Source organism: Gallinula chloropus (genome assembly GCF_964237585.1).
Source record: "Gallinula chloropus genome assembly, chromosome: 32".
In the NCBI taxonomy this organism is placed as follows: Eukaryota; Metazoa; Chordata; class Aves; order Gruiformes; family Rallidae; genus Gallinula; species Gallinula chloropus.
The window spans coordinates 1,681,862-1,704,551 of NC_140117.1; the positions used below are offsets into that span (position 1 = coordinate 1,681,862).

Sequence of the window (22,690 nt, forward strand, 5' to 3'; positions counted from 1 at the left end):
GGAAAAACACCTCTATCCCATGATCCAAGGCTGGGAAACAAGCACAGGAATGAAGTAAGGGAAACAAATCATTTCCCCCAGCCAGAAGAGCCACCAGCGTAGCACCGTGTGCTGCAGCAGCATGATTAGTGTTCTATGGGCAGCTTCCAGCCTCTCCAGTCGGTGAGACCACAAGGGCCACATCCAGGCCCCCCGGTTGCTCATGGAGCAGTAAGACTGTGATCACTGCAAGGATGGGAAGAAGAGACAGTGTCACCCAGGGAAAAGTCCCTGTCCCCAACCCTCTGCTATGGTTGTCTCAGCATCTGCCACAGGCAGCCCAGTGTCGCTCTAACCATGGGTCTCAAGGAGGAGCACAGGGAGCTGGGCCTGCCGCCTCCACCCCTCCAGTCCCATGTCATACCTTTGGCCAAGCTGCCAGAGCTCCCATCCATGTCTATGGGGGAGAAACAGCTGCGAGCTGCCACCTTGTGCTCGCTGTGGGCACAGTGCAGATAAGAGAAGAGAGGAAGAGGCATCAACATCCACTGCACTTCACCCTCAGGCTCAGGGGCTCTACAGAGAGTTGTAGCTCATGACCACAGCCCCTGCCAGCCCCCCAGGCTCTGCCTTCCTCCCACACCCTGGGGCTTTACCTGATCTGTGCTTCCAGATGATGAATCCAGTGATGGCAATGACAGCCAGGATGACAAGGGGAACAACCACCCACAGCACGATGGATGATGAGTTGGACTCCAGCTCTGGAGACAAACAGGGGTGTGATGAAGGGAAAAGGGGAACCCCCCACTCCCAACCCACCCCTCCATATGCCCAAGACCACCAGACTCACCCCACACAAAGACCCCTGGCTCAGCCAGGCTGGTGTGCTCCACACGGCACCGGTACTTGTCCTGCTCCCCAGGAGGGGCCTCGATGGACACCCAGGTGTAGTAGGTGCCGTCACTGTTGGGCACGATGCTGCCCCGCTGGGTCTCCTGGTCCCTGACCTCACTGTCCTTCAGCCAGCTGATGGTGATGGACCGTGGGTAGAAGCCGTAAGCGCGGCAGTGCAAGGTCAGGTTCCCATGGGTCTCCTTCTTCAACACTCGGACTGTGGGGGGCTCTGGGGAGGAGGTGGCAGTGAGGGTTGGCACACACATCCACGCTGGCCCCTCCCCAGGGTCCCCATCTCCCCTCACCTTTCCTCTCCAGCATGGCCTGCCCATAGCTCACGTATTTCATCAGCCACTCAGGGCAGATGTTCTCCAGGTAGTCCTTCATGTGCTCAGGGACTGTTCCATTCACCTCCCACTTCCTCTTGGTGATTTGTGCTGCTGCATCTGCCGCAGTGAACGTCATCGTGTCCATGTCGAAGGCAATGAAGTCCCTCCCATTGTAGGCAATTTGCCAACACCCCCTGGTGCTATTGTCCTCCAGGAGGTCACAGCTGACTATGCTCTGCAGTGTGTGAGTCCCTGAAACATGACCAGGGAGATGGGGCTGAGGGGCTGCTGCAGCCCTGGGCTTTCAGTGGGGCAAGGCCCCCCTAGCAGCACTCCCCACTCCAGCCCTGTGTGAGGCCCGAGGTAATTGGGCACGGATACAAGAGCTGCCCCCACCCTGCCCAGGGCCCACAGCACTTGGGGCATCACGTAAAGCTGTGACACAGAGCCCCTGCGCCCAGGGCATGGCTGAGCTGGCACCCAGCCCCATGGCACACTGTAACAGCAAGGTTATGGGACAGGGTCCTGAATGCTGGGAGAGGGATCATATAGGAGACGGCATGGGTAGGGGTGCCCCTCTGGCTCTGAGGTGGGGTGTACAAAGTACCATAGGAATGGTGAGGGGCTGGGGTGGGAACCCCTCTGAGAGTTCTCAGGTTCTGAGAGTACTCACTGCCACAAGATGGTAAGGACTGTGATGTAGCACCCAGGCCTGGGATGGGGTGCTGGGCATGGTGGGGAGAAGGCCAGAATGTGCTTGGTGGTGCACTCAGAAGCCTCCCTGGCTCTGGCACAAAGATCGCATGGAGTGTGGGACTGGGGGACAGGGCTGCTTGGAGCCCTCTAACAACAGCACTGGGCAGGGAAGAATCAGCACATCCCAGGGCAGTACCATGAGGAAGGGTAGTGTCTTCATGGGGGAGGAGGGAGTGGAGATCTCCTATCCCACAGAGCCCCTTCCCAGCCCACACTCACCCCCACTCTGGTTGTAGCGGCTCTGCAGTGTGTCCAGGTTCACTGTGGAAATCTCCTGATTGGTCTGTTCAATCTGGGTCTGCTGGTCCCAGTGCTGCTGGTCCAGGTTGGCCGCCATCCAGTCTGCCCGGGGCACCGCCCTCCCCTTCTCGCTGTCGTAGCGCACAATGAGGTTCCCGTCCATGTACCCCATGGACACAAACTGGGGTACTCCTGGGCTGGGCTCTGACACTGCGGTGTGGAAGTAGCGCAGGGAGTGGAGTTCTGTAGGGACACGGGGAACAGTGACTGTTGGGGGGGGTTGTTGGGTGAGGGTGTCCACAGTTCAGAAGCGGGTGGTGAGCCTGGGTGGGGGTCCCAGTGCAGCAGATTGGGGGTGTGGGGGGCAGCTTCAAGGGGAAGTGTCTGGTGGGGGGAATCTGTGTCCAGGATGGGGTCCTGCTTCCCATGAAGAGAAGCCAGGGGGTCCTGGTGATGAGGAAAGGGGGGCTCTGTCAGTGAAGGGCCCGAGATGCCCAGGAAGGGGGTTCAAGGGGGGTCTCTGGCATCAAGGAGAAACTGATCTGTGGGAGTGTCTGGGAAGGGGATGGTGGCGTGGTTTTACCCCGGCTGAGAGCTGAGATCCACGCAGCTGTCTGCTCTTTAAAGACGAGGGGGAGAAGAGGGGGGAGGAAGGGGCGTGTGAGTCAAGGGAAGGGAAAAGGAAGGGGCAAATAACAACCCCAAACCCAAGAAACCAAAAGCCCGTGGGTTGGGATAAGGATAGTTTACTAAAATAGCAGAAAGATAAAATATAACAATGCTAACAGGACTTTAGAGCAAAAAATATATGAACCTGTTGATACACAATGCAGGTTCTCACCGAACTCATAGCTCAGGCTGTGACACCCAGAGCCGTCCCAGAACCCGCCGTCCCTCAAAAACCACACGTCCTGGAGCTGCCCCCTCCTTTCTCATTGATAGAGAAATATGAAGAGCTGAGAAAGTCCTTGACTGCTTGACACAACTGAAAACATTAGGGTGTTATCAGCACTGCTTTCATTTTAACTCTCAAAAACAGCATCCCATCCGCTGCTACAAAAGAAGTTAACTCCATCCTGACTGAAACCAGGACAGATGGAAAGGGATGGAGGAGGATGGAAGGGGAGTGTTCCAAGGTGGCAGCTGGTCCTTGGGGAGAGTGACTGGGGGTCTCTGTGCCCCAGGGTGGTCCAAAGTGCAGGGAATGGAGAACTGTTATCAAGAAACTGGGTCCAGTGGGGTTCCCGGGACCCACCCGCACTTACCACATGCCGCCCAGCCGAGGACCCTCAGCAGCAGAAGCAGCCCCAGTGCCCGGTCCAGCCCCATCCCTCCGCTCTGGGTCCCAGATGTTCTGAGCCAAAGGAGCCCCGCTCCAGGACAAACCTCGCTGCCAGCCCCGCCCCGAGACCCGCGATTGGCTGCGCCACCACCCGCCCACCAATGGCAGCCAGAGACTCTTACCAGTAACTCCCCCCACGGGACCGCCTAGCCCCCCCACCCCCTCAGGGTCCCAGACACCCCCACAGCCCCATTTCGCCTGTATCCCCCAGGATGGGATCACCCCTAGACACCCCGAATCGCAGTTCTTCCCCCCACACCAGTGCCGCTCTCGTCCCCTACCCTGGAACACCCTGAGACCCTGAGACCTGTCTGTGGCAGGGGGACCCAGTCATCTGGCACCCTGTGGCTCTCCCCACCTGGCTCTGATACCATGTGGGTTTGTGGGTGAAACAGATGGGACAAGGATAAAAACCTCCCAGAGAGTGTGGGCACCCCCAGGGCTTGGGCTAGCTGTCCCTTGTCCCCGCTGTCCCTCCTGCCCTGGGTTGCTTGTGCCTGCCATCACCTGTGTCCAGTGTGCCTCGAGCTTGGCAGCGCTCCTTCCTGGCACTGCTTGTACTGCATCTCCTGCACAGGTCCATCAACTTACCAGTTCAAACCAGCAAAAACACCTTCCAGAAGGATCTGGACTATCTTCTGCCCTGTTGCAGACAATTCTTCTGCTCTCCTGCCCCATATGATGATGTCATCAGTGTACTGCAGGTGCTCTGGGGCTTCACCCCTTCCAGCGCAGTCGGGATCAGCCCAGGGCAGAGGGTGGAGCTGTTTCCACCCCTGGGGCAGTCGATTCCAGGTGGACTGGGCACCCTCCCAGGGACAGCAAACTGTGCCCTGCTCTCTGCTGCCAAAGGCATCCAGAAAAATGCAGTAGCGATATCAACTGGGGCGTCCCACTGCACTGCCTCTGACTCCAGTTCCTGCTGGAGCTCCAGCATGTCCAGCACAGCAGCGCTCGTGGGCAGGGTGACTCCATCCAGCCCACGACAGCCTGCTGTCAGCCTCCACTCTCCACTGGACTTCACACTGTTCTTAACAGAAGAAGCTCTCTGTGCCCGCACACATCAAGGATCCGAGTCCAAGCCGGTGCAGAACACCCTGCGCTCACCTGAGCAGGAGGTACCCAGACCACATCTCACCTCACTGGTACCCAGGGATGAGCACCCAGAGCCCTTGGGGACAGGAGGGCAGGGCTGCTGCCCATCCATCCCAGAGCTGGCTCGGTGGGCACAGCTCCGGCAGCGCTCGGCAGGGCCCCAGCCACGGGACACAGGGAAAGCTGGGAACTCCGAGCGGGTCAGTGCGGTGTGATCCGAGGAGGACACGGGCACAGCCCGGTGCCTGGATACTCCCTGCTGCTGGTGCACGGGCTGAGCCCGTCCCAGGGGCAGACTGTTCACCCCAGAGGGACTGGGGGGGGGGGGGCAGGCAAAGTAGCTCCCACCAGGACGCTGCCCGGAAGGGCTCCCGACTCCCACTGACTCGGCACGGCTGAGCCACAGCGGGAAGTTGGGAGTCACAAGCACCAGTTCGCAATGGGCAGCGGGGAAAAGGAGGGGGGACACGGGGAGCACTGGGGGCTCGTGGAACCTAAACCTAGAGAAACACACCCCACAGCCTTCCACACACCCATCCCCACCGTTGCCCATATCCTCAATGTACACCAAATGCACAACAGCAACTCACACCAGAGCAGCAAGAGCCCGTCCTCAAGGTGGGCACAGGGGAAGGACAAGGGCTGGAGGGACAAACACAATGAGCGTTACGACTCAGCAAAGTGCAGTCACTTCGGGCAGAGGCAGGAGCTGCTGGAAGAAATGGAATCCCTCAAGATGGACCATTTGAGTCACTTGAGCAGATCTGTGGTTAGATGCTCACAGTTTCAGTGTTTCTAAAACCTAGTTTAACTTTTTTTTCACCTTCTCTGTTGAAGAACCATTCTCTTTGTGGTTTTTTTTTTTTCTTTATTTGTTTCGTGGGGTGTTTTTCCTGTCTCACTGTCCTGCCCTGTTGTGTGAAGTTCTGTGACAGTTGCTAATTCCTCAGAATTAGAGTTAATGTTAATCTTGCAGTGTGTGTAGTGCTGTGTTTGGGATTTCGGGTGTTGGTACCACCCTGATGGTTTAGTTGTTGCCAAGCAGTCAAGAACTATTCATCCTCTCATCCTGCCCTGTCTCTGAGAAGGGGGAGGCAGTCAATAATCTGGGAGCACAGCTCCTCCTGGCACCCCGACTGCTGGTGCTGCACTGGATGCTCAAAACCCTCGTGGTCCCCATGGCAGTCAAGAACCCCAGAACCAGAGAGGTATCCACACTCTGGGAGCAGGGGGTCTGTGTCACAACTTACACAACGCCCCAAGTGCTGTGAGCTCTGGACAGGGTGGGGGCGGCACTTGTGTTGGTGCCCTGGGGAGTGGCCAGCATGGAAAAGCCACCTAAACTGATGCTAATTGGTTAGTAATTACCTCATCATCTGCTACTGGTCAAGCATTTCTAAATTACCACAGATGTTCCTTGAAGGTGTTTGGGGGGGGTCACTTGCTCGGTGCTTTAATTGGGTGGGTGATCCCAAACTCCTCCAGCTACCTTTCCCTGCCCCCAGTTCCTGTCCATTCCTGTTGCCTTCATCCCTCTCTGGCCATCCCTCAGCCCTCACCCCAGGTGGGGCAGGAGCTTTTCTCTTCCTCAGATGTTCAGCTCTCCCCAAGGATGTTTGTTACTGAAGCATGCTTTGGATGAGTCCTTGGGCTCGTCTTCAGAGGGAGCAAAGCCAGGCAGAGCCCTGAACCCCCGATTAACCGTGTCTGGGCACCGACTCAAAAACATTTCTGTCCCACCCGCTTGCAAAGTTCTACTTCCTAGATTTCAGCAGGACAAGCACCAGAGCCTGCAGCAGAGAGGTTACAGCAGCGACAGCTGGAAATACAATCTAACACAGGGTGAGCAAACCTGTCCTGGCCACAGCTTGCACATCCCCACTTGGCTCCTAACAATTGCATCATCACACTGTTATCAGCTCTGTCTGCAGCAGGAACACAGCACACAGCCCGTACCAGCCACGGTGGGGAAATGAGCTCCAGCCCAGAAAAAACCCTCACTGTCCCCCTGCTCCCTGGGCAGGGACAGGGCACAGAGGGTCATCTGCTGGTGTGGCCCGAAGACAGGAGTGCAGGCAGGGTCTGCAGAAGAGCAGGGGATCTATGGGGCTACAGGGAGGGTGGAAGTAGAGCAGGAGCTTCTATCTCTGAGGCACAGCTCAGCTCTCTCTGTCTCCACCCAAAATCAGGAGTGGATGGTCTCTCCATTGAACGAGGCCTCTGGGAAAGATCTTGAGCCTATTGTCACCATCGATGAAAGTCACCAGCCCCCACGGGCAGTCCAGACAGACCCAGACTCTGCTGGGACCTGGGACAGGGACAGGAGGCTGGGAGGAGAGGTGACAGACTGAAACTGCCCAAAGCAGTGCAGCATCCCCAGTACCCCCCCATCAGGTCCAACTACCCCTTCCTGTTCACGGAGTCCCTGGACACCCCCAGAACCCACCCTGAATCATCTCCTACCTCCTCTTCACCTCCCAGCAGTGCCTCCTCTCACTGAACCCCTCCCAGCCCAGCACACAGCACTGAAATGTAAATCTCTGAGTGGTGTTGAGTAGGTTCTTCCATACTCTTCCTCTTATCACACTTCTCCCATCTGCTAACATGATAAGTACCAGATGAGCCGTGTTGGGATCCAGGGTCACCATGTCTGCATGGGACAGGAGCATCAGGGGCAGAGCTCAGTGCTGGGCAGGTTTCATCACCTTGGGGCCAGGATCTGCCCCACAGGGCAGGACACCAGGCATCTCCTAAAGATCCCATCCCAGGACTGGCCCCAGCATGACCACTCCTGAGCTCAGTCCCATGGAAACAGGCAATGGTGGGGCTGTGGCCCCAGTGGGGAGGAGAGGGATGGGGAGGCAGTGACTGGGGCACAACAGTGCTTGAGGTGTCAGGGGAGAGATGGCTCCTCTTGGATCCACTGATGGAACTCACAAGGGGTTGCACAGGCCAGTGCCGTGGTCTGGGAGTCACCAAACACACCCAGGCACGGCCTGTCCCACACATGGTCCAGCCCAGGCGCCCCTTGCACAGGAGGAAAGGGAGGAGAACCACACAGAGCAGCAACCAAACCCCCAATTACCTGGACTGTGGAGCAGCAGAAACAGTCTCCAGGCTACAAGGAGAGAGCTGCTGCTGGACCTTGTACTAACACCTTCATGGCTGAGGATGTGAAAGTTGGAGGGGGGCATCATGGGCTGCAGTGACCATGAGATGGAAGAGTGCAGGATTCTATGTGGAAGGAGCAGGGCAATGAGTAGGATTACAACCCTGGATTGGAGGAGAGCTAATTTTGGCCTCTTCAAAGACCACTTGGGGAGAATATCATGGGTTCAGGTTCTGGAAGGTAGAGAGGCCCAAGGGAGCTGGTCAGTATTCAAGCACCACTTCCTCCAAGCTCAAGCTTGGTGCATCCTGAAGACTAGAAAATCAAGCAAAATAGGCAGGAGACGTTCATGGATGAGAAGAGAGCCCCAGAAAAACTCCAAGAAGAAAGCTTAGAGCATGTGGAAAGAGGGAGTGGCCACTTGGGAGGACTATAGGGATGTAGTCAGAGAATGTATGAACAAGCAGCAAGGCAGGCTAAGGTCCACTTGGAATTAAAGTGGCAAGGGATGTTCAGGAGAACAAGAAGGGCTTCTTCAGATCCATCAGCAGCAAAAGGAAGACTGCAAGAGCAGCGATTATAGTTCAGAGGTGACTCCCTGTTTTAGTCAGTGACCATTTGCCCACATGGCCTTCTTCTCAATGCCCCTCTGCATGGCCTCAAGGCAGGAATCCTTCTCAGTGACCATTTACATGATTTCAGAGAAAGAAACCTTCTCAGTACTTGTCTGCATGGGCTCAGAGCTGGTCACCTCCACAAGGAGATGGATGTCCTGGCCAATCCCCCCAGCCCCTCTCTTTTCCTTTTTATCCCCAACCATTACATACTATGTCCTGGAATATCTTTTTAGTTTGGTTCCTCTGCCTCACTGTGTCTCTCTTAGCATCACACTGTGTCACCACTGTTGAGATCCATCACTGTGTTGCCAACGCAGCTCTGGTCACAAATCATTGTAGGGGGTTGGTGTTGGCTGGGCAGCAGGGCCCACCAAGCTGTTGCATCACTCCTCGCCTCAGCAGGACAGGGAGAGGAGGGAAAAGATCTCATTGGTCAAAATAAAGGATGTGTAATAAGGAAAGAAGCAAAGGGAAAACACAACATTTATTCTCTATGTCCACTAAGCAGCCAATGTCCAGTCACCTCCCAGGAAGCCAGGCTTCAGCACACACAGGAGTTCTCCAAAAGACAAACATTGTAAATAACAAACATCCCCTGTTCATCCTCCTCTCAGCTTTTATGGCTGAATAGATGTCCCAGGGTTTGCAATATCCCTTTGGTCAGTTGGGGTCAGCTGTCCTGGCTGTGCCCCCTCCCAAGGTCTTGCCCACCCACAGCCTACCAGTGAGGGGGATGTTGGAGAGACAGCCTGGATGCTGGGCCAGCCCCACTCCCCAGCAGCCAAATCCCTGGGCTGGTACCAACACCCTGCTCACTCCTGATGCACAGCACAGCCACGGCTGCTGGGGGGAAATGAACTCCACCTCATCCAGACCAAACCCAGTCCTAAACACAGCACCATGTTGGGCTGCTGGGAAGAAACCCAGCTCTATCCCAGGGAAAAACAGCACAGCACTCAACCTAAGGCTGTGAGAGCAGCCCAGGTACTGGGAGAGGAGGTGGGGACTGATTAGTGCCTGTGCACACGCAGCAGGAATCACCTGCAATCTCAAAATTGGTAAAAAACGATTGCCCAGTCTTTGAAGTAAGGGAAACAAGGTGTTTTCCTTGGTCAGCAGAGCCACCAGTAAAGCACCGTGGGCAGCTGCAGCATGATCAGCTCTCTGCAGGCAGCTCCTGGCCACCTCCAGCAGCCAGTGAGAGCTCAGGGGCCATATCCAGCCCTTAACCCTCATGGAACGGTCAGGCAGGGATCACTGCAGGGACATCAGGAAGAGACAGTGTCATGCAGGCCCACCTCCCTGTCCCCAGTTCTCTGCTCTGGGGATCTCAACATCCACCTCCACCAACCGATGTGCCTCAGGCCATGGGTTCCACAGGGAGCACAGTGGCACAGGGGAGAACTGGCACAGCCACATCCACCCCACCCTGGTCCCACACTGTTCCTTTGGCCAAGCTGCCAGAGCTCCTGTCCATGCTGGTGAGGGAGAAACAGTCATGAGCTGCCAGCCCTGTGCTCACTGCGGACTTGGTGCATGTGCCAGCAGCTGGCCCAAGAGCCATCACTGCACTGCAGCCACGAGGAGAGAAGGATGGCACTGCAAGCACCAGAGGTGACACAGAACCTGTTCCATATGTTCCCACCATTGGGCTGTAAAGAGGGGTGGCTCAGGGAGGAAGGGGAATACACTGGAGGCAGTCAGAAACCAGAGCCAGGAGACGGCCCCTTGCCGATACCCCCTGGTGCTGCCATCCTCCAGGAGGTCACAGCCAAACATGTGCTGCAGTGTGTGAGCCCCTGAAACACGAACAGGGAGATGGGGCTGAGGGACTGCTGCAGCCCTGGGCCTTCAGTGGGGTAAGGTTCCCCTAGCAGCACCCCCCACTCCAGCCCTGTGTGAGGCCCGAGGGAATTGGGCACTGACATGAGTTGCCCCCACCCTGCCCAGGGCCCACAGCACTTGAGGCATCACATAAACATGTGACACAGGCCCCCCTGCACCCAGGTTGTAGGAGCCCCTCTGGTTCTGGGGGTCTTGACTGCTATGGGAACCATGAGAGCTTTGAACATCCAGCCCAGCAACAGCAGTCAGGGTGCCAGGAGGAACTGTGCTCCCAGCTTAATAACTGCCTCCCCCTTCTCAGAGACAGGGCAGGATGAGAGGCTGAAAATCCTTGACTGCTTGGCAACAATTTAACCATCAGGGTGGTACCAACACTCTAAATTCCAAACACAGCACTACACTCACTGCAAGGTGAAAATTAACTGTAACCCTGCTGAAAACAGGACAGCAACTGACACAGAACCTCATGCAACAGGGCAGGACAGTTAGACAGGAAAAAGAAAAGAAAAAGAAAAAAAAAAGTAAAAGAAAAAAAAAAGAATGAAAAAAAAGAGAAAGGAAACAAACAGCAACCTAAAAAAAAACACCCCTGAAACTGCTCTGTCTCCAACACAAATTAACAACCCACTGGTTCATGGTGTTGGTCAGGATATCAGTATTATACCTATAACTCAGAAACTCCTAAGATTTGTGGTTGATGACTCAAAGAACACATAATCACTCAGCTGTAGGAGATGAGGTCTCTCGATTGCTGCAGAACATGAACTGCAGGCGCTGTCCCAACACATGGAGAGACCCCCTGACCACAGACATCTCGTGGAATTCAATTTCTACAATCAGCTCCTGCATCTGCCACTAAAAGGGAGCACAGCCTTGCTGGGTCTTAATGCTCATTGCATTTGGGGTGTCCCACTTGTCCTCTGGCTGTATTGGGGTGGCATTTACATTACCAGGTCCTAAGGGAGCATATTGTACAACTGACACTGACCTTACTGTGGCGTGCTGAATACAGCTGATTCTAATACAAGTTGTGACTGTTGTAGCTACAGGCATCCTCAAAGGCTGAAGGAGACCCCTTAGCGATCCAGAGAGAGAAACCCAAACATGGCAAAACCTTTCCCAAACAGTTCGTTCCTGGCCAGGCAAGTATCGGTTCTGAACTGCTGACTGTGCTGCTTCTCTTGGCGGTTTTCTGGAGGTGTCTGGTGTGGATTTGGTGTACATTGCGGATGTGGTCAAATGGGGATGTGTGTGGGGAAGTGAGTGGGTGTATTTCTCTAGGTTTTGGCTCCCCGAGCCCTTGGTGCTCTCTGGAGATCCCCCTCCTTTTCCTCACTGCCCATTGTAAACCAGCGCTTGTGACTCCCCGCTTCCTGCTGTGGCTCAGCTGAGTCAGTGGGAATTGGGAGCCCTTCTGGGCAGAGTCCTGGTGGGAGCTGCTTTGCCCGGCACTACACACACTGCAAGACTGGCATTAACTCTAATTCTGAGGAATTAGCAACTGTCACAGAACCTCACAGAACAGGGCAGGACATTTAGACAGAAGAAAACCCCCACAAAACCAACAAAAAAAAGCAAAGAAAATGGTGCTTCAACATAGAATGTGGTTTTAAACTGGGTTTTACTCAAACTGAAATTGTGAGCCTCTGAGCACAGATCTGCTGCAAGTGAAACAGAAGGTCCCTCTTGAGGGATTGCATTTCTACCAGCAGCTCCTGCCTCTGCCCGAAGCTGAGCAGTGAGGTTTGTCCTGGAGCGGGGCTCCTTTGGCTCAGAACATCTGGGACCCGGAGCGGAGGGATGGGGCTGGACCGGGCACTGGGGCTGCTTCTGCTGCTGAGGGTCCTCGGCTGGGCGGCGTGTGGTAAGTGTGGGTGGGTCCTGGGAACCCCACTGGACCCAGTTTCTTGATAACGGTTCTCCATTCCCTGCACACTGGACCACCCCAGGGCGCAGAGACCCCCAGTCACTCTCCCCAGAGAATGGGTGCCCCCTTGGAACACTCCCCTTCCATCCTCTTCCATCCCTTTCCATCCCCTTGCCAGACGCTCACACAGATCTGTTTCTCCTTGATGCCAGAGACCCCCTTGGATCCCTTTCCTGGGCACCTCGGGTCCTTCGCTGACAGAGCCCCCCTTTCCTCATCACCAGGACCCTCCGGCTTCCCTTCATGGGAAGCAGGACCCCATCATGGACACAGATTCCCTCCACCAGACACTTCCCCTTGAAGCTGCCCCCCAAAGCCCCAGTCTGCTTCACTGGGACACCCACCTAGGCTCACCACCCACTCCTGCACCCCATCACTGTGAGCACCCTCACCCTGCACCCCCACCCATCATCCCAACTGTTAACACCTCCTGTGTCCCCACAGAGCTCCACTCCCTGCGCTACTTCCACACTGCAGTGTCAGAGCCCAGCCCAGGAGTACCCCAGTTTGTGTCCGTGGGGTATGTGGACGGGAACCTCATTTCACTCTACGACAGCGAGAAGGGGAGGGCAGTGCCCCGGGCAGACTGGATGGCGGCCAACCTGGACCAGCAGCACTGGGACCAGGAGATCCAGATCGAACAGACCAATCAGGAGATTTCCACAGTGAACCTGGACACACTGCAGAGCCGCTACAACCAGAGTGGGGGTGAGTGTGGGCTGGGAAGGGGCTCTGTGGGATGGGAGAGCTCCACCCCCTCTTTCCCCATGAAGATGCTACTCCTCCCCACACTACTGCACTGGAACGTGCTGATCCATCCTAGCCCAGCATTGTTGTTAGAGGGCTCCAAGTCCTCCTGTCCCCCAGCATGAGGGGTGTCAGCTGCCTGTCCCAGCCTCACACTCCATGGGATCTTTGTGCCAGAGCCAGGGTGGCTTCTGGGTGCCTTGCCAAGAACATTCTGCCCTCTCACGCACCATGCCCAGCACCCCATCCCAGGCCTGGCTGCCACATCCCACCCCTCAGCATCCCTGTGGCAGTGGAGAACTTCAAAATCAGAGGGGTTCCCACCTTGTGTCCCAGACCCTCACCTTTCCTATGGTACTTTGTACTGCCCACCCCAGAGCCAGAGGGGGTCACACAACTCATCCCATCTCCTGGCTGCCCAGGCATTCAGGACCCTGTCCATTACTCTTGCTGTTGCAGGGTGCTGTGGGGATGGGTGCCAGCCCAGCCATGCCGTGGGCACAGTGAGTATGTGTCACAGCTTTACATGATGCCCTGAGTGCTGTGGGCCCTGGCAGGGTGGGGGCAGCTCTCATGTCAGTGCCTGATTCCCTCAGGCCTCACACAGGGCTGGAGTGCGGGGTGTTGACCGGAGGCCTTACCCCACTGAAAGCCCAGGGCTGCAGCAGCCCCTCAGCCCCATCTGCCTGGTCGTGTTTCAGGGCCTCACACACTGCAGCACATGTACGGCTGTGACCTGCTGGAGGATGGTATCACCAGGGGGTATCGGCAAATTGCCTGCGATGGGAGGGACTTCATTACCTTCGACATGGACACGATGACGTTCACTGCGGCAGATGCAGCAGCACAAATCACCAAGAGGAACTGGGAGGCATATGGGACAGTTACTAAGAAATGGAAGCACTACCTGGAGAACACCCGTACCGAGCGACTGAGGCAATATATGAGCTATGGGCAGGCTGTGCTGGAGAGGAAAGGTGAGGGGAGATGGAGACCCTGAGGAGGGGCCAGCATGGATATGTGTACCAACCCTCACTGCCACCCCTTCCCCAGTGCCCCCCACAGTCCAAGTGTCAAAGGAGGAGACCCAGGGGATCCTGACCTTGCACTGCCGCGCTTACGGCTTCTACCCACGGCCCATCACCATCAGCTGGCTGAAGGACGGTGAGGTCAGGGACCAGGAGACCCAGCGGGGCAGCATCGTGCCCAACAGTGACGGCACCTACTACACCTGGGTGTCCATCGAGGCCCCTCCTGGGGAGCAGGACAAGTACCGGTGCCATGTGGAGCACACCAGCCTGGCTGAGCCGGGGTTCTTTGTGTGGGCTGAGTCTGGTGGCCTTGGGCATGTAGAGGTGTGGGCTGGGGGGTTCTCCTTCCCCTCCTCACCACCGTGTTCAACCCCAGAGCCGGGGGTCCAACGTGCTGGCCATCATGCTGGGGGTGGTTGTTGTCATCCTGTTTGTCGTCATTGGCATCATTGGATTCATCATCTGGAAGTACAGATCAGGTAAAACCCCAGGGTGTGGGAGGAAGACAGAGCTCAGGGGGCTGGCAGGGGCTGTGGGCACAAGCTGCAGCACTCTGGGGAGACCCCAAGCCTGAGGGTGAAGTGCGGTGGATTCTGATGCCTCTTTCTCTCTGCAGGGAGGAATGGCTATGACAAGGCACCATGTGAGTACCTGGGTTGGGTCTGGCTCCAGCCACTGCCCAGTGCCAGGGCAGTCTCGTGGCTCTGGTTTCTGTCTGCTCTTGGCATTTCCCCATCCCCTTTCTCCCTGTGCCACCCCTCTTTACAGTCCTGTAGTGGGCTCATATGGAATAGGTTGTGTCTCCCATCTGGTGCACATGGTGCCATCCTCCTCTGCTGGTGGCTGCAGCACGGCCATGGCTCCTGGGCTGGCTCTTGGCACATGCACCAGGCCCTCAGCGAGCACAGGGTTACAGCTCACAGCTGGTTCTCCCTCACAGGCACTGGCAGCGACCGGGAGCCTTCCAGCTCGGTCAGCGGTACGTTGTGGGGCCGGGGAGGGGTGGATGGGGCAGCCCCAGCTCTCTGTGCTCCCCTGTGGAACCCATTGCCTGAGAACCTCGGGCTGGGGAGGGGGATGCGGAGACCCCCAGAGCAGAGGGTTGGGGACTGGGAGGTGGCCCTAGGTGACAGTGTCTCTTCCATCTTTGCAGTGATCTCAGCCTAACTGCTCCAGGAAGGACCTGAGAAGCTGGATGTGCCCCCTGTGCTCCCACCAGCTGCACATAGAGGTGCTGGAGGCGGCTGGGAGCTGCCTGCAGAGAGCTGATCAGGCTGCGCCTGCCCACGCTGCTGTGCTGGTGGCTCTGCTGGCTGGGGAAACACTTCGTTTGCAAAGTTTTGATAATTGGGCAGTTCAGCTTTTACCAATCTTTTAATTTTGAGGTTGAAAGGGATTTATTCTGTGTGTGCACACACAATAACTGGTCCCATCCTCCAATGGGCTGTGCCATCTTTCCCTGTGCCTGGGTTGCTCTTGCAGCCTTGGGTTGAGGACTGTGCTGGTTTTCCCTGGAATAGAGCTTGGTTTCTTCCCAGAAACCCAGCATGGTGCCGTGTTTAGGACTGTGTTGGGTCTGGATGAGGTGGAGTTCATTTCCCCCAGCAGTCCTGGCCGTGCTGTGCATTGGGAGTGAGCAGGGTGTTGGTACCAGCCCAGGGATTTGGCTGCTGGGGTGCGGGGCTGGCCCAGCATCCAGGCTGTCTCTCCAACATCCCGCTCACTGGTAGGCTGTGGGTGGGCAAGACCTTGGGAGGGGATACAACCAGGACAGCTGATCCCAACTGACCAAAGGGTTATTCCAAACCCTGTGCTATCTGCTCGGCCATAAAAGCTGAGAAGAAGATGAACAGGGGATGTTTATTACTGACCGTGCTTGTGTTCTGGAGCAACCGTTGCGCGTACTGAAGCCCGGCTGCCCGGGATGTTGCTGGGCATCGTCTGCTGTTGGGCAGGAGGTGGGACTCCATGATCTCTGGAGGTCTCTTCCAACCCCTACAATTCTGTACATCTGTGAATCCAACTCTGATGTCACTGGGTGTGCAGTGCAGTGTAATAAATTATTTTTCTGTCCTTTATTCTGTGTTGAGTCTGTTCTGCCCGTGATGCTGATTGCAGAACAATCTCTCCCTGTTCTGATCTTGACTCCTGAGCCTCTCAACATATATTTTTGCTGTATTACATGTTCTTTATTTTGAACAGTGAGTTCTTTTTCCATCTTATTTTCCCTCCATCCCTGTCCTGCTGAAGAGGGGAGTGGTGGAGCAGCTTGTTGGGCACTGCTGTCCAGCCATCATTAACCCCTGACAAGGATTTGTGGCCAAAATTGCATTGGCAACACAGTGATGGATGTCAACAGTGGTGGCACAGTGTGATGAGGAGAGGGCCACAGCCAGGCAGATGACCCAAAGCAATGAGAGATACTCCAGGCTGTAGCACATCGTGACTGACAATAAAAAGGAAAAAGCAGTTGGAGATTGGCCAGCTTTTCCTTGGGAACTGCCAGGTCATCCATCTCCCAGCCCTGAGCCCATGCAGACAAGTACTGAGGTTTCCTGCTCTGAAACCATGTAGGTGGGCACTGAGAAGGATTCCTGCACTGGGGCCATGCAGAGGGGCATCGAGAAGGCTTCTTTCTTCAAGGCCATGTGGGCAAATGCTCACTGACTAAAGCAGGGACTCACCTCTGAACTATAATTGCTGCTCTTGCAGTCTTCCTTTTGCTGCTGATGGATCTGAAGACGCCCTTCTTGTTCTCCTGGATATCCCTTGCCACTTTAATTCCAAGTGGGCCTTAGCCTTCCTTGCTGCTTGTTCATACATTCTCTGACTACATCCCTATAGTCCTCCCAAGTGGACACTCCCTCTTTCCACATGCTCTAAGCTTTCTTCTTGACGCTTTTCTTGCTCATCCATGAAGGTCTCCTGCCTACTTTGCTTGATTTCCTAGTCTTCAGAATGCACCAATCTTGAGCTTGGAGGAAGTGGTGCTTGAATACTGACCAGCTCCCTTGGGCCCCTCTACCTTCCAGAGCCTGAACCCATGGGATTCTCCCCAAGTGGTCTTTGAAGAGGCCAAAGTTAGGTCTCCTCCAGTCCAGGGTTGTAATCCTACTCATTGCCCTGCTCCTTCCGTGCAGGATCCTGCACTCTTCCATCTCATGGTCACTGCAGCCCATGATGCCCCCCTCCAACTTTCACATCCTCAGCCATGAAGGTGTTAGTACAAGCTCCAGCAGCACCTCTCTCCTTGTAGCCTGGAGACTGTTTCTGCTGCCCCACATTCTTTATTTCAAGTAGTAGGAAAGGCCCTCAAAACCCCAGGAATGGCTCCCTGCCAGCCTGGACACTTCCCTCAGCTGGTCCCCAGCAGCTCAGGACAGGGAAGAGATTCTGACCTGCACTTGTCTCCCCAAGCTGCCCACCCTCCCAGGCACATCATCTTGGGCTTTCCCAGCCCCAGGGATACTGGGGAGGGAAAGGGCTGAGCACAGACTGCCCAGGATAGGACCCTGTGCTGTGCCAGAGATATCAGAGACTCATCCAGTACCGCCGACTGTTCCTCTGGAAAGCAATCAAAAAGCAATATTTTAAAGGACTGACATTGTAGCAGTTCATGAAGGACTGTCTGCTGTGGGTGGGACCCCACAGTGCAACAGGGGAAGGGTGTGAGGAATGTCCCCCTCCACTTCTCAACAACTCCTGTCAAACTGACTGAAAAGTTCCATTTTCTGCTCCCTCCCAGCCCCCACCCGGGCCCCGAGACACCCTGTGTGGAGAAAGGAGAGAAATCATGAATAGATTAAATCTGCAAAGAAGGGAGAGGTGGTGGTGGGGAAAGGTGTTTTAAGGCCTGGTTGTACTTCTTATTACCCAACTCTGGTCTCTGTGTGTGTGTAGTGTAATGTAATAAATTCAATGGCTTTTTTTAATGTGTTGAGTCTGTTCTGCCCGTGATGCTGATTGCAGAATGATCTCTCTCTGTCTTTATCTCAAGTCCTGAGCCTCTCAATAGATATTTTCTCCCCTGTCCATCTGAAAAGGGGAGTAATAGAGTGGCTTTAGTGGGCATCTGGCCAACAACTAGGGTCAAACCACCAGAGATGTGCAGGCAGGGCTCGTGCTCCAGGCTGAGGGAGCTGTACCCAAAGAGGATGAATTCAGATTGGATACTCAAGAGAAATTCTTTGTTCTGAGGGTGGTGAGGCACTGGAACAGATTACCCAGGGAAATGGTGGATGACCCCTTCCAGGAGGGGTTCAGGGCCAGGTTGAATGGGGCTTTGAGCAGCCTGGTCTAGTGAGAGGTGTCCCTGCCCATGGCAGGGGGTTGGAACTTGATATTTAAGGTCCCTTCCATCCATAACCATTCTATGATTCTATGATTGCTGACCACACAGGACCAGTTCCCATCTACAGTTCCCATCACCATGATGACAGCTTTGGTGTCAGACAGGCCCTTTGTGTCAGGGGAGACTGAGTGGAGACGTTGCCTGTCGGGGTCTTTCCACAGCACCTCCGGTTGTGGGAACCATCCGGCCGATCGACACAGCACCCGGATGCCTCCGGCCTCGTAACCCTCCAGAGAGAGCTGAGGGCCAGAGCCTGTGGCTGGGGAAGAGCCCGGGGTTGGGGTCAGGTGGGGATAGACTCAGCTCCAAGGCCACCACCACATCCCAAAGCAGATCCATCACAGGTCTGACCAGGGCTGCAGGACCGGCCACCAAACCCACCCCAACTCGTGCTGGGACCGCAGAGTGTTGATGCCCAACAGCTCCAGATCTCCCCTCAGAAAGCCCATAAGAGCAAGAGTGAGCTGCCCAGCTTCAGCACCTTGAGGCAGCATCTGCACTGACCCATCTTTGTTCAAGAAGCCCCAAGGCTTCCAAACAATGTGCCGAGTCTCCTGCAGCACAAAAGAAACAGGACAGAGGTCTGGGAAGAACATCCAAGCCCAGGGACACCAGGACAACCCCCTGGAAGCACCACACTGACCTCAAACCTGACATCTCCAGCTCCATCATACCTTCTCCATAACAGGCACCATCTGTCACAGTGAGGGAACTGATGACGATGATGATCCAAAACTCTTTCATTTCCTTCCTGACAGTTGCTCTGTATCTCTTGTCAGAAGGTTCAACCTCTGGCATGAAGCTTTTAGGCACGTGTGCTTGGAGACAGTGGATTTCTCTGCCTTGACTGGAAAGGGAAGACTCAACGATTGCATCCAAGGTGTCCAAAGCCAGAGGAGACCATGCTCAGCCCTGCCCTGGAGAGGCACACGCACTGTGCTCCACAGTGAATGAAAAATGATCTGATGATGATCAGAAGTTGCACCCAATGATCTCTCAAGGACCCTTCCAACCCCTGTAATTCTGTGATTCTGTGATGGAAAGGCTGTAGTGTCTGCTGGAAGAAGTTCCTGGGGCCCCAATATTTTGGGGCTGTCATGGATTCGGCTGTTCAAAGGAGATTATGTCACTTGTGTTGTCTCCCTCTGTGACTGGAGGGAGCTCATGAACACAGCATGTGACCAGCTGTGCCCAAAGACAAAGAGAGTAGGGGATGGGAGGTGCTTTGGGGCACCTTGGGATCGGTGTTGGCCACAACAACGTGTTTTCTGTCTGCTTGAGGCTCTCCAGTGTGCAACGTGGATGTTGGCAGAGGTAATGTGGACCCAAGCAAAGCTGAGAGGCATTGGTGTGAGGGGCCACACTGTGCAGCCACAGCCTTGAGCACAGAAAGCTCTGCTCTTAAAGGGGCTGCTCTGGCTCCCAGGTGGCTGATGAGAGAAACAGTGACATGGAGATGAAGGATGCCCACGAGGTGTCGAATACAAAGGGTCTTGACTTCACTGCACAGCCAACTGCATTTGGAAAGCTCTGGATCAATGTCCACCAGAGACCACTGATGTGGCTGGACGTGGGAGTGGAGAACAAAAGAGGCCTCAAGAAAGAAGTGATCCTGCTGGAGTAATTACTGAAACCTTCTCCCTTTGGCCACACTTCTGAAATCTTGCTAATTAACCACAGGAGAGCCAAGCAATTAAGAACCATCACCCCTAGAGACTTGGCTTGTTAGGGTGTTGGGCTTGTTAACGAGTCCTTTGGTGTCACATTCCCCAACTGCAGGTATCTGACTGCCCTGGGAAGGAAGAAAACAAACACCCAAGTTTCTGAGGGTGCCAGTGGACTCTGTTGAGGACCACCACCAAGTACAGCATGGGGGGAGACCAGAAGAGCTGAGCTTCCTTCGGAGACTGGTAAGGGAGGAAAGCAGAGCTGCTGGATGCCAGTGGAAAGTCAGATATTGAGGTGTCTGTGCCAGGAGTGGATGTGTTTCCCTGTGTGGGATGACCCAGCCCTAGTCCCTGTCCCCTAAGAATGGGGATCCTGTCCCACATGGGATGTTGGGGTCCCTTCTCAGGGGCAGGATGATGTGGAGGTGCAGGATACTGAGCACACAGCAGTGGTAGGTAGCACACCTCCCATGCTCTGTGGAGGGTCCTCAGAGCTCCCCTAGTGCCACCCCTTCCATTAGCCCAGGTTGTCCCAAGCCCCATCCAACCTTGTCTTGACCAGCTGCCCCAAAGGAAGTTCCCAAGAACACACCCACCCCTCAGATGTTGTCCAGTCTCTATGTTTGGTGGCACATACCTTTAATTGTTCTCTAGTACCTGCACATACCTTTGACCACCTGAACAGAGGAGAGAAGAATCCCACCTCCCATGGGCTCATGTCTCCTTCCCTCCCCAGGACCACCAACCAAGGAAAAGGTGCCTCAGCTGAACCTCTTCCCTCAGTAGGATCCCTGCCTGGCACTCTCTGGGTGTCCTGTCTCACAGTGGGACAAAGGAAGTTGCTACTTAGACCTGACTCTGCCTCTCCACGGGGCTGTGAATCATAGAGTCATTAAGGTTGAAAAGACATCCAAGATCATCTAGTCCAACTGTGAAGACACACCTCTCCTCAGTGGGCAGAGGTGATGTCCGTGATGACTTCAGCCTGTTCTACAGCAGGTTCCCCTGGAGCCTGAGGGACACTAGAAAGGATCCCAGAGGGCACAAAGTGCCACTTTGGGCTGCTCCTCTGCTGCTGAGCTTATCCAGGCTCTGTGGATGGAGGAAGCTCATGGGACACACTGCAGAGAGACAGCTCTGCCCAGGAGCATCTCCTCTGTGCAGCACCGCAGAGCCACAGGCTCTGTCTGTAGGCAGCAAGGGGAGAGGAGCAAGGAAGGGAGAGGTTAAAGGTAGCGTGGGGCAGGAGGGAAAAACCTTCTCTGTGCTTGATATGGTCAGACTGCAGCTGTGGGCACTAAACCTGCTGGAAGTATTCCCAAAGGGTGGAACATCACACAGGTATGGATCCTTTCCCAAGGACTTTCCCCTGGCTTAGAGGAGAATGATGTGCTCCAGAGCAGGGATCCCCTGCTGTCCCAATTCATGGAACCAGGAGTAATGGCTCTGTTTCCCCGGGAAAGGCTGCAGGGCTGTGATGGTGTTTGCCCAGGGGTGCCTGGGGTTGTCCTTCCTGTCAGGGTCCCTGCAGCGCTGCAGGGAGAAGCAGCTGGTGGCAGGATCAAACCCCCAGCAGTGCAGGGCTGGGTTCTTCTGCTGTTGAGAGGTGCTGTGTGATCAAGATACGTTGCTGTGAGGATACCTGCAGAGGGTCCTGCTCAAGAAGGATGCCAAGGCAGTGTTCACCTGGAAGGGAAGGGTCTCTGCTTTGAGCTTTGGCAGTGTGAGCAGTGTGACATGGGGATTTTCCAGAATTTCTCAGTTCTGCAGAAGGTGCTGAGACCCCATGGCTTGTTAGGAATTGTACAAGCTGCTCCTTTGCCCTGCACACACAGAGGTGCCCCCAGGTGGGGGTCCAGCCCTAGGAGGTGTCTGTAAAGCTGAGCTGAGGGGTGGGAACTGTGAGCAGTGGATGGAGAGTAAGTGGCAGGGGAAGGGATTGAGAGGGACCAGTCCCCAGAAGTGCTGTGGGAGGTGGATTCATGCACTTGCCATCCCTGGGGGTGCAGATGCCTTCCCTGGTCTCCTCACTCACACATTCAAGCCCCTCAGTCCTCACTGTCACAGTGTTGGGGTTTAACCAGGTCGGCAGCTAAAATAACCACTCAGATGGTCACACACACTCCTCCCCCCACAGAGGCTTTGGGACAGAATTGGAAACAAAGAGTTAAAACTGTGAGTTGAGATAAAGACAGTTTAATAGGACAGAAAAGGAAGATTAAGATGATGATGACAATGGAACATGTCAAAGAAGTGATGCACAGCACAACACACATGCCACTGATGCTCAGCTGGTTCACAAGCTGTCGTCCTGCTGGTGGGAGAGCAGGAGAAGCCAAAAACATCCGTGTCTTGCCTCACCTCAGCCTCAACACCCGAAATATCACCATGCTACAAGCGATACTCACATCCTAAATGTGAACCCCAGCACCAGACCAGCAGGAATATCATCTTTCTCCCAGGTGAAGTCAGGACACACAAGGACGTGGCTGTGAGTTGCCTTCCCAGCAGCCTGACCACCAAAGAGAAGAATCACCCCAAAGCCCATGTGTGTCTCCCAGCCCCACACCCCTTGACACTGATACTTTGGGATGTTCCCCTCTGGTCTCTCCAGGCCTTGTTCTTGCTCACTGTAGTCTTGGGGGAGAGGAGTCAACAGCAGTTACAACACCAACGGTGTTGAGGTAGCCATTGAGGGACACCACCTAACTCCCATGCCAGGCCCCAGGGCTGTGGAGGGCTGGGAATGATCTGACCCTCC

The 22,690-nt window shown here is 55.3% G+C and overlaps 2 protein-coding genes across 2 annotated transcripts; one reads left to right on the forward strand and one right to left on the reverse strand.

The window, feature by feature from the left end:
* Positions 1-133: 133 nt before the first annotated feature.
* LOC311202938 (class I histocompatibility antigen, F10 alpha chain-like) lies at positions 134-5,188 on the reverse strand (the record flags this gene model as incomplete). The annotated part of the gene is made up of 6 exons (XM_084277583.1): positions 134-225; positions 636-740; positions 830-1,102; positions 1,179-1,454; positions 2,178-2,441; positions 5,179-5,188. 6 exons carry the CDS (start codon positions 5,186-5,188, stop codon positions 134-136), a joined length of 1,020 nt encoding a protein of 339 aa, XP_084133709.1.
* An 18-nt stretch (positions 5,189-5,206) lies between these two features.
* Positions 5,207-15,078, forward strand: LOC311202939 (class I histocompatibility antigen, F10 alpha chain-like; the record flags this gene model as incomplete). The annotated part of the gene is made up of 9 exons (XM_084277584.1): positions 5,207-5,253; positions 6,401-6,477; positions 12,578-12,841; positions 13,582-13,857; positions 13,934-14,199; positions 14,288-14,390; positions 14,528-14,554; positions 14,852-14,890; positions 15,065-15,078. 9 exons carry the CDS (start codon positions 5,207-5,209, stop codon positions 15,076-15,078), a joined length of 1,113 nt encoding a protein of 370 aa, XP_084133710.1.
* Positions 15,079-22,690: the final 7,612 nt, after the last annotated feature.